The sequence below is a fragment of the Kryptolebias marmoratus genome, linkage group LG8 (genome assembly GCF_001649575.2).
Source record: "Kryptolebias marmoratus isolate JLee-2015 linkage group LG8, ASM164957v2, whole genome shotgun sequence".
Lineage (NCBI taxonomy): Eukaryota > Metazoa > Chordata > Actinopteri > Cyprinodontiformes > Rivulidae > Kryptolebias > Kryptolebias marmoratus.
Genome location: NC_051437.1, coordinates 15,149,669 through 15,175,711, shown reverse-complemented (window position 1 = coordinate 15,175,711; position 26,043 = coordinate 15,149,669). Strand labels below are relative to the sequence as shown.

The following is a 26,043-nucleotide window of genomic DNA, read 5'->3' as shown; positions in this document are numbered from 1 at the left end:
ATTAGGGTTTTTACTAGTCCAAAAATAATGTGTTTTCAATTTAGCTTGCTTATGCTGTGTACAAGTAAAATTCATCTTCACATCTAAAATGTGTAAAAGAGAAAAGCGAAGACGCTCCTGTCTGGGTCATTATAGCTGTCGCGGCTTTTATTGTGAAAACCCTTAGCGGAAGTGTAGTTTTTGAGTCCGACTCGGATGCTGCTGGTTGTAGTTCTGGAGTGAGTGGGGGGGAAGGGCCTGCGCTGGTTGGGTCCGCGAGCGGAGAAACTTGCGTAGTCTTGCCACGGTTCTTCTCGCTGTCCGCCTGCCTCCTCTTCTCTCTATGGACGGCCGGAGGGGAGGGAAAGAAACCGCCGGGGCTGTTGTTGTCGGGAGCGCAGCGCCTTTCGAGGGCCCGGCGATGGTTTAACCACGGGAAAAGCGCGAGTCGGTGGGGGGAAAAAAAGGAGCAGAAGGAGGAGAGAGAAAGCGACGACGGGGTGGACGGAGGGGAGAGAGCGGCCGTTGGAGATGTGCGGCTCGGGCCGAGATTGCTGCGGTAGGTACTCCTCCTGCGCCTCGCTTTCCTGGTTAAAAAAAAGGTTTTCTCCGCACGCTAAGGAGGAGGAAAGAAGGGGGAGAAACGGTTAGAAACGCTCCCCTTACCTGCTCGTTTTTTTTTTCCTTGGGAGAAGCCAGCCATATTCTTTCTTCCTCGGCCCAGACTAATGGCAGCAAACACCGGCCCCGCTTCCACGCCGTGAAAAGAGTCAAAGAGTCGGGCATTTCTTTCCACTTTCCACGTCTCTGTGTCGCCACAGACGTGTCTCTAAAAAAAAAAAAGGGGGGGGGGTTGTATTTAATAACAACTTTGCTTTTTTTCCTAGAGCAGAATACAAGCCTGTTTGCTGTGTTTTTATATCGCTGCAAATAGAATAAACACACGCATACTGCTACTTACCAGCCTAAAAATACACTTATGTAGTGTGATTTAAACCAGCTTTTTAAACAAATGGGTCCAGATGACTGTACTTTAAAATCAGCATCCTGCGTGAGATTAAATGCCCGATTTAATCTGCTTTAACACATTATATTTAAACGAATTTACTCCAGCAGCCTTTTAGTTGCACAGCCTGTGTGAAACACATTAAGATGCCCTATATTTTGTGTCATCATGCTCAAAATATTAAGTGAGACAGAGGCAAAATGTTGGACTGAGTTCAATGTTTGAACACTAAGCACTATATAAGGTGTGTTTTGAGTGCCTTAGGATGATTTTAATGCGTATCAGGACTGCTCCTTAACCTCTTTTTTTAACATCTGGAGGTAATATTTAGCTTTAAAGTCTGTGGGATTATGTTAGGATTTGTCCCTGCACATGAAGGTGGGGGCAGTTTCTGTTTTCATATCATTTCTGCAGGCACAAAGAGGCACCATATGTGTTCACGTCACAGTTTCTAGTATCATTTAAAAGCAAACTCAGGGTGCAGACAGCATTGAGGCACTCGGAGGAATTGTTGTTTCATGGATCCTCTCCCCTCCTCCTCCTCCTCCTCCTCCTCCTGCTCCTCCTGCTGTAGGTAACCCTGTCTAGGCCTGGACGGAGCAGATTGTTCTGAGAGGAAGCGGACAACAAACGGGGGAAGTGAACATGGCGGGGACCTCGGCCTTCTTTTCCAACGGGCCCGTTCCGTGGATGGACAACGAGGCGGAGATGAACAACCTGTACCGAGACCTGGAGCTGGGCACTGTGCTGACTCTGTACTATTCCAAGAAATCCCAGCGCTCGGAAAGGAGGACTTTTCAAGTAAAACTGGAGACCAGGACTATTATCTGGACCCGCAGCACAGAGAAAATAGAAGGGGAGAGTGAGTAGCTTACACACACACACACAGAGCTAGTGATCTGTCTTTACACTTAAAGAAGTAGTTACAATTTCCAAGTTACTAGAATGTCTTACACAGTACTTATAAAGACATTTTAATCACTTTAAGGTCCTAGATGCTGAAAATGTATGTTACACTATGAAACAAAGAGACAAATGGTAGTAAGAACGTAATACTTTTCTTTTTTATACTATAAAAGTTTTTTTTTTTGTAGGCTGACATGCCGGACCTGCAGTTAAGCCAGTTTAACACAATAGATGCCTGCATTAAAAAGAGTTTCTTTTTACAGAATATAGTTCGGTGTCAGTTCGCTGAAATAAGGACGATCTTTCCTGCCAAAGAATGTAATCTGGATGGCAGCAAATCCTAGTCCAAAGCCTGATCAGGTGCTTCATCGTTCAAGAGGTCCAAGACACGTTGTCAACATGCACATATTATGACATCTGAATGTAGGAGTGTAGGACATCAGGGGTCGGGCTCTTTAGGCACCTCACGATTCAGTTCGGTTACAGTTTAGGGACCTGCAATGCAATTATGAAACAATTCTTATGAAGTTATGCTTCTGAATAAAAACCAGGAGGCAGCTAGTAAACCTGCGATGTTTATCCAGCCAGTGTGAAACTAAAATACAGAAGTCCAAAATTTCCAAACTGAAATGACTAAGGATTATTTTACACTGATTTCTGTATTTCTCTGCCTAATAAAGAATGCATGGTAACAGTTGCCAAAAAAACCACCACCATTAATCAAAGTCTGCTGACCAACAATGAACATAGATGCTAACTTTACATTGAAAACGCCATAGAAAAGCAAACGCGATTAGCACAGGTGTTTACCGCAGACGTTTATACACAAATCAGGGGTTTCAAGGTCCTTACTGAAGACGGTCATGTTTTAACGCAAACTGTTATTTACGGACTTATTCAAGGTTCAGTGAAGAAAAGATGAAAAAAGGTGTGAAAACGCTGGGACGAGCTGCACCGCGTGGCGACTGGGCTGCTGTCTCTCTTAAAGTGGCAGCACGGATTAGCGTTGACAAAATCCACGTTTGGCATTTGGAAACTGATTCGGAATCTTCCACGTCTGCCGACACAACACACCTGAAACTGAATTATTATAACACACACTCACCCCCCCAACCCCCCAAAAACCCCTACTGGACACCATTATTTCCATCTAACTAAGTAACTTTCAGCGACTTCTCTTGGGGTTCTGGCTTTGGGCATCACCAGAGCTCAGACATTACCGCGATCCTCCACCAGACTAACGTCCACTCCAGGAGACTTTTGACTGAAAATGTCCAGCTCTAACTAGGAGTCTGGGCCAGTTGCCGAACGATACTGTGCCCCTGTTTCTTTTTTTCTTCTTTGTAGCCCAGTTCCTTCAGTCACCCCTGCTGTCTGCGGTTCTTCTAACATTTTAATGCACTAAAACCCACTCCTACCATCCTGGGATCCAGGGAGTCGGCGTTTATGATTTACAGGCAGAATCTTAAAAGGCGATTTGTCGGGCGGTTTTCCATTTGAGGGCTTCAATGTGGGGAAGTGTTATTTGGAGGTTTTTAATGTGCATTTTGTCGAGTTTTTAACTTGCATTTGTTGATGTGGAAGCGGAAGCAGAAGGTGGTTTTAGGAAACGTTCCTAGTGATTTTTCAACCACAGAATTTGGTGCATTTAATGCACCTGAAGGCCCAAGGATCGCAGCCTCGCAGTGATGGGTTTTCCATTCTGTTCCTTGCTTACAGATGCTTTTATTGTCATTATTAAATCTTGTAATGGTTTCATTCACTAGAGACTGAACAATGCAAATATTCTTTGCAGTTTTCCGTTGAGAAAGATCGTTATGAAGCTGTTTAACGTTTCCTGCTCGTCGTCTTTCACAGAACGAAGCGTCTGCTTTTCTGTTTCTAAAAAGATTTGGTTGTGTGTTTTGTTTTCAGTATAACACAAGTCATCAGGTGTGTTATGTGGTCTTGGCATTTTGCTTAAGGATGTAAATTCTGTACGCTTTTCTAACAGGGTTTAAAATGATTCCTAACCGGTTGTTTTCTGTTTCAACTTTAAAAACCGACTGTCGCTTTATTTTCTTGGCAAAGCGGGGACAAACTCTTAAAGAACAGCAAACAGGTCCCACGTTGGCTTTAAATTAACGTTAGCAAATGACAAGAAATCCTGTTTTGTTGCCCTTGTGTGCTCCTTTAATAGGTATTTAGTGCAACATGCGTGCAGCTGAGGCCACGTAGGCCTTAAGTCAGTCATTAAGTCTTCTGTCTCGGGTTAGCAGGATGCTTTGTGCACAGCTGCGTGCTGCTCCGGATGCAACAAAAAAGCATACAAAAAAAAGGAGAGAGAGAGAAATGGCAGCCAGCTCAGTTGCATTTTTTTTTTATTATTATTTTTTTAAGCGTATCATCTTCTCAGCGAGGAAGGGTTTCATACATCAAAGAGCTGTGAGCTCATAGCTGAAACTCGATACTTATGGAGAGGTGAAATTGGCTGAGGTTGTTCATTAATAAACAGAAATAGAATCTCAGAGGGGTTTTTTTGCTGGAAGTGTGTCATAATTTAGGATCAGATCAGCTTGGTAGCGAGAGGCCGGTGTCCCGTAATCGTGGAGCAGAAAGGCTCATCGGTTTAGTTGTCCCTTTGGCACGGTGTATTTGTACATTTTCTCGTGTCGGTCTACTTTTTGAGTTTCGTTAACCACTCCTACCAAATAACTGTCAGCATTTGCTTGTGGCGTACACAAATTATGATGCAAGCAGATATATGTGTGGCTTGAAATTAACTCCAGAGATGTGTTGATTAAGATTAAGATTGTTAGTCATTAACATTAAATGGCACAAATTCAGTTCCTTTTAAAGACGTTATTGTTAGATCCAGAATCTGCTTTTGACTGTACGCAAGTGTGTAGATCGCCACCAAAATGACTGTTGCAGAACATGGTGCTTTTAATGCTTAGTGAAACCACAGATTATCTTCAGATCACGTGTAAAGCTGCTGGTGGTATACACTATGTTGCCAGAAGTATTCGCTCATGCCCCTTCAGATGCATATGCATTTGAGTGACATCCCATTCTTAATCCAAAGGGTTTCATCTGATGTTGGTCCAGTCTTTTGCAGCTATAACAGAGCTACACACCTCTACACACTGAGCGGATCTGAAGGCCACAGGAAGTTTGGAGGTCTGTAGCTATTGATGCTGCAGAACGTTGGCGACCTCTGCGCACTATGAGCCTCAGTATCCACTGACCCCGCTCTGTTTACGTGGCCTGTCACTTCATGGCCGAATTGCTGTTGTTCCCAATCACTTCCACTTTGTTATAATCCCAGTAACAGCTGACTGTGGAATATTTAGGGGAGAGAAAAAGTCAGAACTCGACTTATTGCACAGATTTCATCCTATCACAGTATCACTCTGGAATTCACTGAGCTCCTGAGAGCGACCCATTCTTTCACAAATGGTTGTAGAAGCAGTCTGCATGCCGAGGTGGTTGATTTTATACACCTGTGGCCGTGGAAGTGATTGGAACACCTGAATTCAATGATTTGGATGGGTGAGGGAATACCTTTGGCAATATAGTCTAAGCTGATAAAAGTGATATCGGTATGCATCAAAGTTCATTGAACAGACATGATCTCAAGATGTTAAAATGAAACTGACAAGTCCACTTGCCCCCTTTTTTTTTGCACTGTAAAGATTTATTTGATTCGTCAAAGCAAGGAGCTTTTTTTAAGATAGCAGAATCTGACATTGTGTACTTCAAAAATAGGCCGACTGCAAAAAGAAAAGTGTTATTTGAGACCAGTGTGACTGTGTCCGTACACTCCTCTTCAGTAACCTGTATGAAAACAGCTGACCGAACCAAACAGAAATGTTGTGCTTCCACGTTGTTTTGCACTTTTTTGACAAAGGGGACTGAAATAATTACTTTGTCTTTTCATAGCGCCCTGTCTTCTGCAATGTCAAAGACGTGCTCGTTGCTGCGCAGATGTTTTAAGGCAGGTGTGGGGAAAATGATGTGAATTAACAAGGCTTTCATGAATATGAATTTAAGCAAAGCAAAATGAACGATGACAGAGTGGAATCAGGACTCCTCATCCTTGTTTTCACTGAAGATGGCTGTTTGTTTGGGTCTGTCGTCCTGCAGTAGAATAAAGATGCCTACCTTGCACGATGGCTAAACATCTGCTTTTATTTCCCAGCATTGAGGACGGCATTAATCCTGACCAAATCCCCACGTCTGTTGGCAAAAATTCAACCCCAAACGTGCAACAACCCTCTATTGTGCTTCACTGTTGCTTGGAGACACTTGTTGTTGTATTGCTCTCCAGTTCTTTGGCGAACAAACTGCCTTCTATTCAGTTCAGTTCAGGTTATTTATATAGTGCCAAGTCACAACAAAAGTCATCTCTGAACACTGTACGAAAACATTCACCTACTTTATAAAACACCTATTAGTAAAAGTTACCTGTCAAAGGAAGCCAGCAGATTGTGTTGACTCTAAAGTTCATTGCAGTCCCCCATCCTGAGCAGCACAATGGCGACAGTGGAAAGAAACAACTCCCTTTTAGCAGGAAGGAACCTCCAGCAGAACCAGTATTAGGTTGGGCAGCCATCTGCCTCGACCGGCCAGGGTCTGAGAGGACAGGAAAGAGACCAGAAGACCAACGTTTCATTTCTGACTCATCAGTTCAGCGCATCCGCCACCATCTTTCTGCACCCTGGATTTGTTTTTGTGTGTAGTCTAGTTTCTTGGCCTTTTGTTTCTGCTTTGAAGCTGTGGATTCTTGACTGCAGTTCTTCTGACCAGTGTCCCTGGATCCCACAGGTTTCTGACAGCTTTGAGCTGATGGCAGTGTTGGACATCTGAAATAATCAGGGTGCGTCTTCCATGTGCCACACTAAACTGCTTTGGCCGCCAATTTGCCGTCTCTAAACTTTGGCTGTATTTCTGTGCATCTTCAGATGAATTTTAAAAAGCACATGCTGAAAACCCCAGTCTGCTTTAAAGTCTTTGCCTGGTAGAGACCTCGCTGATGTAATGTAACCACACTGTCTTGTCTTCCCATGCTGTTCGACCTGTGACATGCAACTTCTGCAACCTCACCTCAACAGCAAAGTTTTGCAGATCCTCACCTTGTTTTAAGCCTCCCACTCAGCTGTTTCTGTTTCAGTTATTGACTCTTTTTCAGCCTACATATGAAAATGGTAATCATTAACAGCAGTTCAATATAACTGGTTGGCCTGACTGTAAACCTACCAAATCCCTGTGTGCAAGTGTTTCTAGAAAAATTGATGCCGTTATGAAAGCAACGGGTCACTTCTGCCTAAAACATTTGCGCATCTTATTAAGTTTCTAACGGTGACAGCCCTCGTGATTGATGACCTTTTAATTATTTCTGGTTGTTTATTTATTTTATTACCGTATTTTCCGCACTAAAGGGCGCACTGGATTATAAGACGCACTGCCAATAAATGGTCCATTTTCGAACTTTTGTCATATATAAGGCGCATCGTCGTGCACCTCCCAATTTTTGTAACTTGGCGCGTGCCGCACTCTGTTCAAAATGGGCAATTTCAGCGCTCTAGCGGAGCTGGTTGGCCTGTATCAGCATTTCTATGATCGGTTCAGAAGTCACGGAAGAATACTGCACCGACGTAAGCATCAAGTATAAACGCCTCCAACGCGTGCCGTGCACGGAGCCCTGCGCAACACTTCAGAGCGCGACTTTAACTGAGCCTTGATGCTGCAAGCGGGGCAGCTTTGTAGTTTACCAAAGTCATACTAAAACATTACGACTTCTTACATATATAAGGGGCTCCAGATTATAAGGCGCTGTTGTTTTTTGAGAAAACTGAAGGCTTTTAAGTGCACCTTATAGTCCGGAAAATACGCTAACCTTTATTTAACTAAGCAAATCCCACTGAGATTACAGATCTCTTTTTCAAGGCGGGGGGGCTGAGCCTGAATGCAGTCTATTGTGCACGTTTTTACGTCAGGCTGCGTGTCAAAAAGCTCAAAAAAGCCTCACAACATTCACATGTCACATCTTGATAATGAAGTACTAAGTTTGCTTTCTTAAAACAAATTCTACATTGTTCCACAGACTTTTTATCCAAAAACAAGTTCTTTCTGTTTGTCAGTAGGTGACATGGATTAGTACACATCATAAAACCGGTTTAAGAACAGCTTTCAAACTTGTTGCTGTTCTGTAGTCCGCTCCCTGCAGAGGGTGACCCGTTCTTTCATTTGTGTTTGTTTGCATTTTGGTCAATATTTTGTAAAACTGATTTAAAAGACAGAATTATCACACACTAAATTTTATATTAGGTTTTTATTATACCATAATTTCAACAATAGAAAGTTTGATGTATCACAGAATGCGTTAGTGCTGCAGTTTAAAACTTAACAGTAAGATCATTTTAGGAATAAGATTAAAAATGCTCAGATTTTTGGCAGATCAGCATCACCAGTTTTTTGGATAAAAAAAACAAATATACGTGTTCATAAATGATCATTCAAACATAAGATTGAATGTGAACGTCTGTTTTAAAAATGAATTTCTGTCAGATAGATCGGAGAAGAATAAGTGACCCTGATCACCAGAAAAGCAGCTGCTTGTTTAAGGAATATGTAGTTTCATTGTTTAAGCTAAGCTTTGAGAGAACGTACAAATGAATTAATTTAGCTTTGAAGAACTGTTCATTGTTGGGAGGGCCAAGTAAACAGAGCTGTGTTTAGAAACTTTATGAGGCGTGTTGTGGAACACGTTAGCCGGTTCACCAGCGAATCAAACAACATTCTTTGCCTGCATGTCATCCGAATCGACACACTGAATGAGTTCATGCAGCAACATCTTCATAACTTAAAAACACAAACAAAAAGAAACAGTCTGTTGGTTGTTTTTGTTAACTTTGTGGAAAGCGTTCATCACGCTGACCTGCTTTTTCCATCCATCCCTCCTGCAAAGGCCTGGCTCATGTGTTCTCGTCTCTGAACACTGATGTCATTTGTAGCGGATACAGCGTTGTGTTTTTGTTTTGTTTTTTCTGCACTTGACATTTAGTTCAGTGTATTCGAGAAATAAATCATCAAATCGTAGAGCAGTAGCAGACAGGTGGCGTTGGTTACACAATCCAGAAACTATTTTTAGCTGGAATGGATAAAAACTTTGGAACTGAAAAAGGCAAAAAAAAAAAAAAAAAAAAGCCCTGCAGCTGACTTGTCCCTTTTTATTGCTGCAGGAATGAGAACAAAATTGAGTCGTTTTGTCAGCTTGGCTTCCTGCAGCGTGGGACGTTCGGTCACTTGGAGGATTTAAATCTGCAATATGAGGCGCTTCTGTAAAGGTTTTCAAATTTAGCTTGGGTCCTAATGGATTTGTTGTAAAGTTTGAAACTGTGGTCATCACAACGTTTTACAAGAAACACAAATAGTCTCAAATATATTTAAGGCTGGCATGTTTTTACATGTTTTATATGGCAGTAGGGGTCGGCGATATTGCCAAAAATGATATCACAATATATTTTTTTAAATACATTGATAACCATATCACAGATAATATTCCACATTTTCAGCTTTTTAATTAATTTATTTTTATTTGATTTGCACAAATAAATATGTAACTTAAAAACAGGTTTTTTCTTTTCATGAACCGATTTGACATGTGTCCACCCTGACCTGACACGACATGCTTGCATGACTTGCAGAATATGGTGGTCTGATCCCCCATCTTCTATTTTAAAACCAAAATAATTCCAAACAACAGAAGTGGCTCCTTTTTTTTTTTTTTTTTATTAAGTCAGGACTCTCGGGACGTATTTCTGTGTTGTGCTCCGCCATGTTTGCTGGGTCGCGCTCCTCCTCCTTCTTCTTCTTTGTTTCAATGGCGGTTGGCAAACAACTATAGGAAGCATTACCGCCACTGGCTGGTAAGAAGTGTGGACCACATAGCGCCCTGTGCTGCACAGGTCAGGCTCTGTATATAATATCAAGTAAAACTCCCTGCGACCTGGCTCTCTGATAACGCTACAAATGTCCTTACAGTGTAGCGGGTGAAATGTGTGGATTCAACAAAACGCAACAGGTTATAGATTAAATATTGAGAAGCCTGTGGGCTGCCCAGAGATCATCAGATTCCCTGGTAGTTTTCTAAACTTTGTAATTACTTAACACGCTTGGTTTAACAAAACATTGTAACCGAGTTAAAATGATTCTATTCAGTCATGGACCTTTAGCTTCTACGATTGAAAATGTCTTGCATGATTTCTGTTTTACACTTCAATCACTAAAATGTTGGATTATAGCTTTAAAAAAGTCAGATAACTCATTAACGCATTTACACTGCTCAAATGCCACAACGTTTCGTAAAACAAGACGTGCTTATCTGATTTAAAAAGAAAAAAAAAAGAGGTGGGGTGGACCCACACACACACACACACACGCTTGTTTCCTTGTAATGGAAAGCAGTCTCGTTGAAAACTTCATATAATGCCGTTGGGTTTCCTGATTATGACTGCTTGAAATGTTTGTGGGAGGAATGAGGAGGAAACGAGGGAGTATGTTGCAGGAATATTTCTTATCTCTTATGGTTAGGTCACACCTCCGACTGTGTGTGTGTATATATATATATATATATATATATATATATATTTCCTGTCTGAATCAGGCAGAACGTTTAGTCATTTGAGTCAAAATATTTGGAGGCGAACAGCTCAGGCCGTCAAAAGCTGCTTAGAGTCAGCGGAAGTCTGCTGGCCCATGCATTTGTGCGTGTGTGTGTGTGCAGTGGGTAAAGCGACCCTAATATAAGACGTATGACTGGCAAGCTCGGCTCGATGACATACGGCGAGAAGGCCTCGTTTTTTTTAATACATGACAGAAGAACATGCTCACGCTCACCTATACACAAACCCAGATGTGGTGTGTAGGCGACAAAGCACAGGATGTGTGGTACGGGGGCAGGAAGAGGAGCAGGAGCTAACAAGAAGTGTGCGTTTAGGAGGAGAGTCCCCTGCTTTAAGTCTGACTGCTGCTCGTTTAATGCCAGTAGGAACCTGTTGATCTGCTTTACTTCCTACACTTTTATAAAAGTTTAATACTTTCAAACAAAATGCACAAGACCTTTCTTCTTTTTTTTTTTCCTTCTTCCTTAAGATAAACAATGACGCATCTAAAAAAAAAAAATTGAAATCTGGAGTTAGTTCCTGTTCTATGCGCTCTAAATAATCTTCAGCACATTCCTAACATGTACCAACACACTGATAGTGATAGGTTTGTGACTTGATTGAACGCTCTACTTTAAAACCTCACTGGTTGTCATAAACCGAACTGTTCGCTGTCTCAAAAGTCTTCGGTTGTTCAGATTTGTTTTTGGTATTTTTTAGCAGATTTTTAGCAGCAGCGAGCGAAGTGAGGTCAATTTGAATTTGATAACTTGTCGTTTCTACCGAGCTGATTTTTTTCTTCAGCTCTGCCTTCACTTGAAGCTAACCTACTTGTGGTTTGGTTCGTAGCCCCATCTCGTCTGTTTTATGTGGTCAGAAGATTTTCAGTTCTGGAGACGAAATATGCTTTCTGTGAGAAAATAGTGAAGCGAGAACACTAAAGGAAGAACATTTTCCCTAAGACTTGAAGTTAATTCAGCACTGTTTTCTCTAATTAGACTAAGTGTATTAGATCTCACTGTCTCTAAATTTGCAAGCTTGTTTGAATGAATGTGTTACAGGTGCAAGGTGTGACCCATTATTGCGATTATTACATTCGTATTTCTTGTTTCACTCACTGTTGTCTTTGTGTTTTGACTCTGCAGTCGACATTCGAGAGATTAAAGAGATCCGTTCTGGCCAGAAGTCTCGGGACTTCTCCCATGGTGGAGATGACTCGTCTCCGCGGGTCGATTCGTCTCTCTGCTTCGTTATCCTGTATGGCACAGAGTTTCGCCTTAAGTCCCTCAGCCTCGCAGGTACGCAGGCGGTCGGTGTTTCTCCTCACCATCGCAAACCTCCGTCGGTCAAAACACGAGCCACAGGCAGAGTTTTGATTTGCAACCTTCTGTGCCGTTTGTTTGTCCCATTTGCTACACTTCTGTTTAAGTGAATGCAGAATATTGTCACATTTCCAAGACTTCACCTATGTGCTAAATTGCTCTCTTCAGCAACAACTGATGAGGAAGTGACCATGTGGGTGAAGGGCTTGAACTGGCTTGTGGCTGATACTCTGAAGTCACCAACACCTCTTCAAATAGAAAGGTGAAATAAATACTTACGGGCGCCACAAACAAAGCTGAAGCTGCGATCACTCCTAACTGTGTTTTCTGTCTTTTTTTCCCCCCACCTTCACATAAAATTTGTCACCTTTTAGGTGGCTACGCAAGCAGTTCTATGCAGTTGATCGCAACAGAGAGGACAGGTAAAATTACACTTCGGCTCGAGCCCACCACCCTCACAAAGATGCATTGGCAGAATTAGCTGTAACTCTTCCTGGCCCACAGTAAAGATCAGCTAGCTGCACCCGGCTGGTAGGTGTTTGTGAGGGAGCTGGTGTGAGGTGTAGCGAAGGAACTGACCTGAGAGCCGTGCACGTCGGTCGCGCTTCCTGCAGCAGGAAACAGACCGCAGAAAAACGAAGGAGATGTGCAGAGATGTTTGCCTGGAACATCCCTGTCTTTGTTATTTTCTTTGGCTATTGTCATCTCTTGCCAAAAACAAATTTCCAAACTGTGTAATGGAAGAGGAGCCAAGACAACACAACAGAACACGCCTGCTTACAAGGCCTTAGCTGGCCTGTAAAAAATGTCATTTACGTCTGCTAGGAAAGTGTCTGTATTTTGCGGGCCTTTGCACGTATCGCACGTTGGTGTTTAATGTTTTCTTTCCACAAAATGTGCGTGTGCGTTTAGGATATCCTGTAAGGATCTGAAGAACATGCTGAGCCAGGTCAACTACAGGGTGCCAAACATGAGGTTCCTCAAAGAGAAACTTTCGGTAACCTCCTTCCACTTATCACAGACCCCCCCACACACACACACTCCATTTCCCTGCCTGCTTCCTTTCAGAAGCTAAAGATTTACAGCCTCTCGTTAATGGATTTTCTCCTGGATTTTAGGACTCTGAGATGAGGAACGGTGACGTGTCCTTCAGCCAGTTTGCCCAGCTGTACCGTAACCTCATGTTTGACGCTCAGAAAAGCGTGAGTGTGCTCGTTTTATGTAGACGCTGATAAAAGCAGCACTAACCCAGTCTGCTGTCCTACCGCGTTCCACTTCATGCCCTGACTGTATGTTCTCAAATGGCTGCGAGATCAATATGCACCAGTTAAAACCCACCAAACCTCTCTAGTGGAAGCCATTAGGGCATACACACACACACACACACACACACACACACAGATATATTCTGGCTCAGGTTGTATTAAATGAATGACCTCGGTGACCTCCCTCCCACCTCCAGGAAGTCTCTTCTACATGATCAGCATCACACACAGGAAAAGTGTGACAATTAATTAATTAAATTAATTAAAATGTTTCTTTTATTTGATCTTTTTAGATGGATATCCCGTTTCTTCAAAGGTGGGTAAAAAAGAACAATCAGATTTACACACTGATATTTTGTGTATGTGTGTCAGATGTTTATCTAAAGAAATGAACCACTTTGTCTCTTATCAGGTTCACCGATAAACCCGAGGAGAGGATCTCCCTGGAGGACTTTAAGAGCTTCCTCATTGACTCTCAAAAGGTAAAAAAAAACCTCTTGGTTGTTGAATATGTGTCGCTGAATGTTTTGTTTTGCTTTGTTTTCTTTAACCCGTTTGTAAATTTTGTTAATGAAGGAGCTGTGGGCCAAAGACAACAACAAGGTTCAGGAGTTTATGTTCGGCTACCTGAAGGATCCCCTGAGAGAAGTGGAGCAGCCCTATTTTCAACAAGATGAAGTATGCACTTTATTCCCCTTTTCTCACGTAATTCTTTTTTTTTTTTTTTTGGGGGGGGGGGGGGTTGCTCTGTAATGGAAACATTTCACTGTGTTTTTATGCAAGTCAAGCTTTGTGATGCACCCCGTCTGTGCTGTCGGTGTGGGTGGGAGAGTCTCAGACTCTTGACATGGATCCTCCCACGCCGTTCGAAAAGGTTGTTTACTGTGATGCCACGTCTCAGATCTGCAGTTGTTTGCTTTTGGGGTCACCAGAAAGGTTTTTTTTTACCCAGACTGCAGGAGATGGTGCCATTTGTTTGTGGCTCGGTGTTTCGTAGCAGGAGATGGGGGTTTCGCTGTGCTGAGAGCAGCTCTTCAACAAATATATTAAACTTTAATGCAGGGATTTTTGTTCTTCAAAGACTTTCTTACAACTGTAGTGATTTACACCTAACACTGTGCAAAAGGCAGATCTGGTCCATCACCAGGCTGTCACAGAGACAAACATGCATGTTATGATGATATGTAGGTTAATGAAACGCATGAAAGGCTGCAGATTGTCCTAACAATTGACAGAATTGAACAATTTGACGTTGTATTTTAAAGGTAAGGTTGTGCTTTAAGAGGCAAGCTATAATGATGGGTAGTGGGTTTTTTTTTTTCGTTTTTTGAAAAGTCTATTGTCCTTCAAGTTCACTTGGACTTTTAACAGCTCTGTTTTAGTCTTTACTCGGGAGAAGATTCTTGGCAGATGTTCTTAAGTTTTATCAGTCTGTGTTCCCGCCACATAGTTACTGCGTCTTGATGTTGTTGGGCCTTAGTGTGTGAGTGTGTGTTTAAAATTGTTGGCTAAGTCAGCAAACAGGTTTTGGCTGCAAATGTTTGGCCTAACTGGTACATAGCAATCCCTCCTCTGCAGAATATTTGCCACAAAAATCTCACTTTTGTCAAAAAGCGTCGGCCTTAATCCACTCTCAAATAGAGATAATTTCTTGTTTTATCCTCATCAGAAAATTTGGAGCTACTGTCTCTGCTCTCTGTCTCACACACACTCCAACTCTCATTCCTTCCTCTTGTTTTACATGGCGCATGTCTAAGATTCTAAATAAGTCGATAAGTTAAACAAATTGGATCAAATGTTACTTAGAGGTTTGTATGTTTTAACGTTCTCACTGCTTTTCTCTGTCCTCCTGTGCAGTTCCTCACGTACCTCTTCTCCAAAGAGAACACCATTTGGGACTCCTCCTTGGACCAAGTATGTCCTGAGAACATGAACAACCCGCTGTCCCACTACTGGATCTCTTCTTCGCACAACACGTAAGGATAACAGGACTGAGGGCATTTTACACAAACAGCTGTGCTCTGCCAATTGTAGCCAGGTCCTGGGAATGCCCGAGTCTAGCATCCTTTCTCTACTCAAACACGGCCTTTGAACTGACGTCATACATCAGATAACAGTGTATTATTTAACCATATGTTTCAGAATAAGATTTGTGTAATCATTCTGCAAGAAAAAGTTTTGTGTTGTTTTTTTCCTGCCATTGAAAAGTGTGAGAGAGGTAGCTCAAACGATAACCTTTTGTGCCACACGTGAAACAATAACTTGTCTGCGCGGCAAATTATAATTTCCCATGCTGCTTTAGATTTCGTTTGAGTTGTCTAAACCCAACTACTCGCCGCCATCAACAAAAGAGAAAGCCCCTGTAATTTAGCAGTACGAATTTGTTTGATATATCAACAAAAGACGCCTTGCGTGCGCGCTTGTGTCGAAGTCCTTGACTTGTAAATCCCTTTGAGAGTCTGTCAGCGCGAGAAGACGCTTTGTGTGGATACTTTAATGTCAGGTGTTTATTTTTAGCTACCTGACAGGGGACCAGTTTTCCAGTGAGTCGTCCCTGGAGGCGTATGCTCGCTGTCTGAGGATGGGATGTCGCTGTATAGAATGTGAGTAAACACACACACACACACACACACATACAAATGATTTAACCTGAGCCCACACACAGTGAATAACCACCATCTGATCTTGATGCTATAAAGAACTGCCACATTTCTACTTTTAATGCAGCCCCATTCAAACACAACAATGGCGTCTGTCGTGGTTTCATTACACTCATTTTTTTTTTATGAATGGCATTAACTTACAGCTGACCTGTTTCACCCGGGATAAAAATAAACTCGATGACATAAACTTGTGCGTGACTGGATTGTCACATTGTTGTGACTGTACATTCCTGTTTGCTCATTTAGCTTCTGTTTTTTTTTTTTTTTTAATCTGCAAGTTAGGATGATGTTGTATGTGTTGTTTTACTCACAGTGGACTGCTGGGACGGCCCAGAAGGAATGCCGGTCATCTACCACGGGCACACCCTCACGTCCAAAATCAAGTTTATGGATGTCCTGACCACCATCAAAGAGCATGCGTTCGTCACTTCTGAGTGAGTCTCTGAATTTAAACCCTTTTTGTAGCTCTGTGGTGAGAAAAGGGATAAGAAGAGACAAAGATGGAAAGATGTGATACAGAAGGAATGTGAACTGGCTGCATCCTTGTTATGTCTGCGAGAGGCAACGTTATACCTAAAGAAACTAAGCAAAGATTGGGATATTCCTTAAAAGCGGCAACTTTTCTGTCTTTCTCTTTCAGCTATCCTGTCATCCTGTCCATCGAGGACCACTGTAGTATTGTTCAGCAGAGGAATATGGCCACGCAGTTTAAGAAGATGTTTGGAGACATGCTGCTGACCAAGGCGGTGGATATGGCAGCAGACGGCCTGCCCTCCCCCAACCAGCTCAAGAGGAAGATTCTCATCAAGGTACCTGCAGTCACAAGAAATCATCTGTTTGTTTGTTTGTTTTTTTCAGATAATAGCAATAAATACAGAGCTTGACAGGTGAATATTTCTGACTACGTTCAATCTTCTTGTTCAGCATAAGAAGCTCGCAGAGGGTAGCGCTTATGAGGAAGTGTCCACTTCCACACCCTACTCAGAGAACGACATCAGCAACTCCATCAAAAACGGCATCTTATACCTGGAAGATCCCATTAACCATGTAAGCATTCTCCTTACAAAGATGGTTCAAAGATGGTTCAAACTCGAATGAATGACTAAAAGAGATGCTTATAGTAATTATGTTTTTAGCAAAAATCAAGCTGCTTCCTGATCTTTAAGCCTTCTGTATTTTTTGATGACTATTTAATTGCAGTTGTTTGAACAAACCACATTTCTCTCCTCTTCCTCCCCACAGGAGTGGTATCCTCACTTCTTCGTCCTGACCAGCAGTACCATCTACTACTCAGAAGAGACGTCCGGTAACCAGGGCAACGACGATGAGGAGGAGCACAGAGAGGTTAGTAGGTTTGATTTGTACACAGTGGTGAGTTAAGGTTGGCTTTTGTTTTAATGTGGATCCTTTTGACCTTCTGATGAAGAAATGAAACACGTCTTTGTTTCTTTCATCTAACCAGGTGTCCAACGCCATGGACCAGCACGTGACAGAAAAATGGTTCCACGGGAAGCTTGGAGCTGGGCGGGACGGGCGGCAGATCGCTGAGAGGCTGCTGTCCGATTACTGCCAAGAGACTGGAGCTCCTGACGGCTCCTTCCTGGTTCGGGAAAGTGAAACCTTTGTTGGAGACTACACTCTGTCTTTCTGGTAGGTTTCGTACCCAGATTGTCAGAAAACCTTCGAGACAGATGACACAAACTTCATCTGTTTGTTGGACTGTTAGACCATTTGAAGGAAACGTATGCTCACCACAGGAAAGTGAAATTCAAAATAAGAATATCTTTAGAGGTGTAAAGTCTTCTGCAGTATGGCAGCATGAATTAGGTTTGCAAAGTTGCATCTGAACAAATTACAGGGTTTCTGAGGTAATATAATTTGGACCAAAGGGAAAATGTTTGGTTATTAGTTGTTGTTTTATTTTCCAGACATACATAACATACAATGATGCTCATACTAACTATAAAACATGGTGCTGGAGGGGCTATGATATGGGCTACTTTCTATTAATTAGGTCGACCATAAAATGTTGTGGTGTCAAATTGAGGTTGTCTTTAACCAGACACACAGCAGCAAATCTACACAGGAAAGAAAATGCCTGAAAAGAAAAGAGTGATGGTGTTGCAACGTGTCAAAGTCCAGAGCTGAAACAGATCGAAATGCTGAGGCTGAAAAACTCAATGAAATGAAGCGGCGTCTGTAAGGAGCAGTGGGTCTAAATTCCTCCACAGATGTGAGAGACCGATGGTGGTGCTTCTATAAGCTTCTGAATTTTGGGGTGTTTTTAATTTGTCCACTTATTTCTTTCACATTTTGGCTTAGTCTTATAAACAGTGACAACAGAGATGCTGTGTTTTTTTTATTTGAAGTTGTTAATTTCTTAAAACTAAGACCAGATAAGGGCCAGAGGATTCTTCGTCCCAGTTTGTGAAATGTACTTTCTCACATGAACAGTAATTACACCAAAAACTATTTTAAAATCTAACTTAACTACATTGATTGCTGTGTACGTTAGGACAAATGTGTTATGTACAATCAGAAAAATCGTTCCTGTTTGTTGTGTGAGATAAATTTGATGACACATCAGCAAATCAATGTCAGTCTCTGCACTTTGACTGTGGCTGACGTTTCAGATATGACCAATAATTCTCCTGCACCAGTGCAAATATTTCACAACTAATTAGGTGGTGTGTAAAAGATTTACATCCAATCTAGAGCAATCATTCCCAAAGTTGCGGTCGAGCATTTTTGGATATTTAAACAGCCAACATATGGGGTCACACACCTTTGTCGCTGTTATTTTATGGGTCAGAAGCTGAAAAGTTTGGGAACCACTGATCTAGAGAACCAGTGCACAGATGGTAGATGGTATTAAAAGGCTCTTGAGCTCAGCCTGGACCCGACTTTGATCTAATGTTGGTGAACTTATCTCCCACTTTCTTTTTCTTTCCTTTCTGCCCGTCTTTGTCACAGGCGTTCTGGTCGGGTACAGCACTGTCGCATCCACTCTCGCCAAGAGGCCGGCAGCCCCAAGTTCTACCTGACCGACAACCTGGTGTTCGACTCGCTCTTCGCCCTGATCTGCCACTACCAGCAGGTGGCGCTGCGCTGTAACGAGTTTGAGATGAAGCTGACGGAGCCGGTGCCTCAGACCAACGCCCACGAGAGCAAAGAGTGAGTCTGCAGGTCTTCAAGCTGATCTGAGAGAGCTAATGGACATATTTAAGGACGTATTTAATACACAAATCTACTGTTTATTTTTTTCTTTTCGTATTAAAAAAAGAAAACTGAACTCTGAATACGATGTGTAGCTATTGCTATAAATATCAGAGCCATCTGTTCGGAGAATAGATGGTTCCCTGCATTGATTTTCTTCCTGTTTTTTTTGTCTGTTTACTCTAGGTGGTACCACGCCAACCTGTCGAGGAGCCAAGCAGAGAACATGCTGATGAGGGTTCCTCGTGACGGGGCTTTTCTTGTCAGGAAGCGAGCGGAACCCAACTCCTTTGCAATTTCCTTCAGGTAATTCAAGCCCATTGATTCATTAGGTGACAACTGCTTGCGTAATTTCTATCTACCTTCTTTTGAAGAAATCTTTGACATACGAGAGTATTATAAATCTTATTATTATCACAGTTAAGTTCCTTATTCTGTTATTGTATTTTATTTTTGACAGGGCTGAGGGTAAGATCAAGCACTGTCGAGTGCTGCAAGAAGGTCAGACTGTGGTGCTGGGCACCTCTGAGTTTGACAGCTTAGTAGACCTCATCAGCTTCTATGAACACGACCCCCTGTATCGCAAAATGAAACTGCGCTATCCCATTAACGAGGACACACTGGAGAAGATAGGCACCGCTGTGAGTACCATACTAAGCTGTCGACACCGTGATTACCTGATAATAAGCAACAAGTAACGTCACCTGTTCATAATTCAGTCAGAAGCCTGTCACAGTGTGTGTGTGGTATGTGTGTGTGTGTCGTTCAACAGGAGCCAGATTACGGGTCGCTGTATGAAGGCAGGAATCCTGGCTTTTATGTCGAGGCCAATCAAATGCCAACTTTCAAGGTGAGGTTTCGCAGTGGAGGAAAATCCACGTTTCGTGAACCAGCCGCACGTGTGAGTTTCGCACCGTAAACCTCTGTGCTGCCGTTTCAGTGCACAGTGCGAGCCATGTACGAGTACAAAGCTCAGAGAGACGACGAGCTCTCCTTCACCAAGAACGCCATCATCACCAACGTAGACAAACAGGAAGGAGGATGGTGAGTGAGCAGCGGAGGAAGCTGCTATCCCATTTCGACTGATCAATTTAGTCTCGGAAGGAGGAAGGCGAGGCCACGTGAGAGGAGTGGACTCAGTGTTAGACAGTTATTTTGTGTTGTTGCCAGAGTCGTTTTAAAGTATCTGAAAGAACTGAATCTCTCTGCTCTTGAGTCATCGTCTCTGAACTCTTTGACCCAGGTGGAAAGGTGACAGTGGAGGAAAGAAGCAGATGTGGTTTCCTGCGAACTATGTGGAGGAGATCAGCCCGGAAGTAACGGAGCCTGACAGAACTGTGAGGATCAAACCCTTTCAATAAGAAAAGGCTACAGTAACACATTAATGTATTTAAAACAAATCAAATACACCCGCTCCCTTCAGAATCAATTCAGGCCACATCATTAGTATGTCGATTATATACTCTCACGGGGTGCTTAAGTGATTTTCGTATCAATAAAAATGTTTGTCAAGTCGATAAAAGCTTTAAAAGTGTTCTTCTTTTTGTCTTGTCAAGCAGGAGATGACAGAAAACAGCCCGCTTGGAGATCTGCTGAGAGGAAGTGTGGATGTGCCTTCCTGTCAGATCGGTGAGTAGCCCCTCCACTTCCTGTCAGACTCTGCTGCAGGGCTGCAGGGCTGCAGTGCAACCAGTTACCCTGCCAGAGGGCCCCGTTTCAGGCTGACACACATTCACACGTTTCCCCACCTGCAGAAAGATGCGGTGATCATTTACTCTGCGACAGTTCGGGGCCTTCATCAGTCGCTTTTCATTTAGTCCTTTCAGAGCAAGTTGACTTTTGTGTCAAACTTGACTTGTGCCAAAGTCTGAGGGAGAAGGACCAGAAGGACTGACGGCACTAAGAGCTGAGTGAGGACACCTTTACCTTTACCTGATCTCAAGTGTTTTCAAAGAGAGTTTCAGCAACTGAGGAGAGAGTCAAATAAATATATTCACACATTTTATTTATTACTGTAGCGTTGTGCAGCATTCTCTTAAAGCTGCAGTTTTCCTTTTCCAGAAATAAAAGCATAAACCAACTTTTTCTACACTAGCCATTGATGTAAGAAATTTAGCCGTAGATGTGCTTCATCCTGTATTAAAAGCAGTCTTGGAGATATTAAAAATGTGTTTATCCAAAGTAAAACAACTAAACTTTTAGGATGTTCTTGTGGTTGAACCAATGGAGGAGTAAAAGAATTAATCTGATGCCTCAAAGCCTTCGAATCGACTAATAAAATGTCCGTTTTGTCCTCATTCGGCCGTATGAAGGTTTTGGACTAACAGTATTTACCGTTAGGATGAGATCATTTGTTAGAAACAGATTTAGAACTGTGGAAAGCATAACATAAGCATTAGCATGTGCTGCTGTGCATTGTTGTCCTACATAATTCTGGTTTGTTTTTACCGGTGAGTGACTAATGAGCCCCATCTAGTGGCTGCGTGGGAAATTACGTTTCTCAGCTCTGGAAAGCTTGCAGCTTCCTTCACCGTGGCCAGTGATGGAGGAAGACCAGCTGAGCTTTGAGGACAGAGCTGACAAAGTTCAGAACATTTCAGCTTTAGCCTCTCCTTGTTTTGATGCAAAAATGATCCATTTACAGCCGACCAAGAGTTTTAGAAACAGTCTGGGTACAGAGACCTTTTTAAAACTTTTTAGTTAAAGTTTATGATTGGAAAGCATTAAAAAATAATCAAGAACTGTTTTTTTGTACTTCTTCTCAGTGGTTCGTCCTGAAGGGAAGGGCAGCAGGCCTCACGTGTTCGCCCTGGTGTCAAACAGCCCGACGCGTCAGATTCTGGATGTGGCTGCCTCCAACCAAGAAGAACTGAATCAGTGGGTGCTGAAGATCCGTGAAGTGACCATGACCTCAGAGGCCAAGGCACGTATACATGCATACATGCCTGATAAGAAATGCACTCTTAACCTTCTCGTGGTGCACAGTGGGTGTTTTTGAAAGCAGTTCAGGCTTCAGTAGGTGAAATATTGTGTGTTATTTGGTTCTGACGTGGTTCCGTTTGTGTCTCTGCGTCCAGCTGGAGGAGGGGAAGATGATGGAGAGGAGGAAGAAGATTGCCCTGGAGCTATCAGACCTGGTGGTCTACTGCAGGCCTGTACCGTTCGATGAAGAAAGTAAGCATTGCCCCCACCCACCCACCTGCTCACGGCAGTAAAATACCCTTTAATGTGATGCTTTAACACACGCAGGGAAGGTTACATTTGTCTTTTGCCCTCCGTAGAGATTGGCACAGAGCGGGCCTGTTTCCGGGACATGTCGTCTTTCCCCGAGACCAAAGCAGAAAAGTACGTCAACAAAATCAAGGGGAAGAAGTTCCTGCAGTACAACCGGCTGCAGCTGTCCAGGATCTACCCCAGAGGCCAGCGACTCGACTCCTCCAACTATGACCCGCTCCCCATGTGGCTCTGCGGTTCCCAGCTGGTGGCACTTAACTTCCAGACAGCAGGTATGTGACATCTTCTCAGAGCAGAGAAGGCTGCTCAAACTGGAGATCTTATCCTTCTTTCTGTTTTTTGTGTAACTTCCACATGCAGACAAGCCCATGCAGATGAACCAGGCTCTGTTCATGCTGAACGGACGGAGCGGCTACATCCTGCAGCCTCCCATCATGAGGGACGACAACTTCGACCCGTTTGACAGAAATACACTACGAGGAGTGGAGCAGGTCACCCTGGTGATAGAGGTGCGGTGGAGGATTGGAGTGTGTGAAGGGGATTTAAAAAGGTTGCAGTTTGTCAGGAAAGCTTTCCAAACAGAGTGTGGGGAAGTTAACGAGTAGAGGATGCAGGAGACACTTCTGTATGATTCCCGGTTCTTACTTTCCCCACCTTTTATTGCAGTAATCAGTTAAAGCAGCGTCTGGTTTAACGGGTTTTGTTTACGCATGTTTTGGTTGTGCAGTGAGCACAACAAAATGTTCTGCCTTTCAACTCTGTTCTCCGTGAATACACATCCGTAAATCGAACTGGAAACCAAGAAACAAAAAGCAGCTCATTGTGAGTTCAAATTGTACCGCCACAACGTAAGATGGGTACAATTATCACTGCTCAGTTATCAGATTTTATGCTTTTATTGTTGTTAATTTAACTAAATAAGTAATTTGTGCTTATTTAAGAACATATGTGCCATTACCTGTGTAATGTTGTTGAAGCAAATTGTTAAAGTAGAAAGGTTTACGCTAAGAAAAATACAAGGAGTAGCTTCAAGTCATTAGGCCACACAGGAACATTACTGTGCCGGGGATTTGGTGTATATGTGCATTTCTAAGTTAATTCAAATAAAATGCTATCTTTTTAAGCTGTAATCCGTCCTGTCTCTTTCCTCTGAAGGTCTTGGGTGCACGGCACCTCCCTAAGCACGGCCGAGGCATCGTTTCCCCGCTCATCGAGATCGAGGTGTGCGGAGCTGAGTATGACAACGCCAAGCAAAAAACCGACTCGGCAGGTGAGCGCCGCTTCAGTTAGAGCCGCAGGTTCCTGAGCCTGGGATGGGATTCTGTCCTGAACTGTAGAAATGTGTTTTTGTTTACTGGACACGTTGGCCTTGTGTAATTTCCGTTCTGGCCCCTGAAAAACAGGAAGTTGTACGAACAACTGAGCCATGTCTAGGAAAAGCAGACATTGCATGACGTTGACACGATTCTCGCTGGTCAGGTTTTATTCTGACAAGACAAACGCTCCATTGTTTGGATCCTGATGATTAGAAATGTTTTTCTGGTACACGGTTGATTTTTGTTTTGATACTTTGGCATCACACGTAGCGACAGTGATCTTTATTCTTACAATGTCACTGTTCCTGTTGCTTGATTGATTGAAAGGCACAAACAATCCTTACAGATTCACAATCTGGTTTTGTTTCAGTTTATTTCTCTTAAAGTATTATTTATAACAAACTGGCACTTTTGTCGTCTCCAGCTGATAACGGCCTTAATCCCACGTGGCTCAGGAAGTCGTTCCAGTTCACTGTGTGCAACTCGGCCTTCGCTTTCCTGCGGTTTGGGGTTTATGAGATCGACATGTTCAACGACCAGAACTTTCTGGCTCAGGCCACGTTCCCCATTCAAGGCCTCAAGACAGGTAAGCGTTTCAGAACGGCGCTCAGGGAGAACACGAATCGAACTTTGTTTGACCCGTCTCGTTTCCGTCCCAGGGTACCGCTCAGTCCCTCTGAAGAACAGCTTCAACGAAGACTTGGAGCTGACGTCTCTGTTAGTCCACATGGACATCATGAGAGGCAGGGTAGGTTCCTGCTCTGAGCAGACACGCTCATATCACCGACATGCAGTTACTACTTCATGTAGAAACTGAAACACAGATATCCTCCTGACTTGTGCATCACAATTGTTTTAAATACCACAATCTTTGTAAGGTAATTAGCCCCACTCCTTCACTTTTTGTGTTACTGAAAAGCCCTAAATGTCCTCTGGAGATAACAAAAGGAGTAAATTAAGCAGTATGCAGTGGGTGGGAGATATTCAGCTTTACAAATGTCCTCCACAGAGGACAAATTTGACCTACTGGTAGTCAGGGGGTTATGTTAAATCTCTTGACCTGGAAGTTGCGGTGTACATAAACTCCATCAAGGTTGTAATTTCAGTTTTTTGTTTTTTTTTTCTCACAAGCATATGAAAGTGTTATTGAAATCAGTCTTAGCCGTATGCTAACACACACAGAGTGATATCACTTCCCTAATCTATAGAGAAGTGGCACTCCTGTATCTTATTACATCTTTTATCTGGACAGTATTTCTAAAAAACTGTCTGAAGTTTATGCTCCACTGGTTAAAGTCTGCATGTTAGAAACACCATCTGCTCCACAAACACATCCCAGGCAAGAACAGGAGAGGCTGTAGGCGTCGACGGATGTTTTATGTGGGACTGCAGAGGGGAGGTGTAGACTTCTTCTCCTCCCGTGCTCGCTCTCTCTTTACCATGTGTTGTTGTTTAAGGTTTGAATGTGTTCTGTGTAATAATTATATGAATAAATGTGTATAAGGATGAATTTTAGATGTTTTTATCAGGTTGTAAAAACTAAAAACAAGATTGGCTTCAACAGCGACTGACTGCAAGTGAGTTTTATGGAAATTAAGATTCAGTCAGTGTTTGGATTGTGTGTCTGTGTACTGCAGTATACACATTTATGTAATTTTCTTTACAAACAGTTACTAAATGTTTTGCTGAGTGGGTCCTGGTAATATCCATGACATTTCCTTCTAGGCCCCTGTTAAACAATCAACTCAGCCGTGGGTCTTTTATAGTTTTTATTTTTCTTTTAAATCTTGCTTTACTTCCTTCATTTTACACTCCAACCGTCGATGGAGCACTGAATGTGTTGTTCTTTTAACCAGACGTTAATGTAACTCCATACAACTGAGAAATATTGGAGCTTTTTAAAGAATTAAAAGATTCCCTTTTTTTGCTTTTATTGACACATTTTAGTTGAAGTCACTATGAGACCCGATGATCAGAATCTGTGGGTTGGCGTTTTGTGAATGAACTTCTCTGGTTCTTACAGGATGAAAATGGTGAGGTTATGAGCCCGTTCTTTGCCGCCGGGCCCACAGCCATGCCAGCATCAGCTGAAGTGGGACGGGATCGTTTTGGTGAGCTGAGCTCCGTGTCCTCGTCCTCCTCCACCATGTCTCCGCTGCCCCAGTCTCCGGCTCAGGCGTTGGGCTACAGAGGGAGGGAGGGCTCCTTTGAGTCCCGCTATCAGTCTCCCATCGATGACTTCAGGGTGACCCAGGAGGCCCTGCTGGACCACATGGACCCCCAGAACAGAAGGTGGGTGTGCAGGCCGCAGGGCGCCTTCGTGCTCACGCGGCGAGTTTTGAGGACGTTCGATATTCAAGTCGTCCTCCTGTCTTTGTCTTTTCTCCAGGATCCTGCGGCGGACCAAAGTGGGCGGAGAGAACCGCGTCTAAGTCCAAGCCAATCAGGACTCAGTTCTGTCGCAGCCCCTAGCCCCCCATCCTCCCCCCCC

At 43.0% G+C, this 26,043-nt stretch overlaps 1 protein-coding gene across 1 annotated transcript; it reads left to right on the top strand.

Moving 5' to 3' along the window:
• The first annotated feature begins 211 nt into the window (after positions 1–211).
• plcg1 (phospholipase C, gamma 1) lies at positions 212–26,043 on the top strand. Its single transcript, XM_017415161.3, has 33 exons — positions 212–538; positions 1,560–1,847; positions 11,682–11,834; positions 12,027–12,120; positions 12,233–12,280; positions 12,771–12,855; positions 12,977–13,060; positions 13,417–13,439; positions 13,536–13,605; positions 13,700–13,801; positions 14,981–15,099; positions 15,641–15,726; positions 16,100–16,220; positions 16,427–16,595; positions 16,711–16,833; positions 17,029–17,130; positions 17,249–17,436; positions 18,760–18,960; positions 19,189–19,308; positions 19,463–19,643; positions 19,775–19,852; positions 19,943–20,046; positions 20,246–20,339; positions 20,562–20,631; positions 21,768–21,925; positions 22,080–22,176; positions 22,284–22,508; positions 22,597–22,745; positions 23,392–23,506; positions 23,977–24,138; positions 24,212–24,300; positions 25,576–25,844; positions 25,942–26,043. Exons 2-33 carry the CDS (start codon positions 1,631–1,633, stop codon positions 25,982–25,984), a joined length of 3,939 nt encoding a protein of 1,312 aa, XP_017270650.1. The 5' UTR covers positions 212–538; positions 1,560–1,630; the 3' UTR covers positions 25,985–26,043.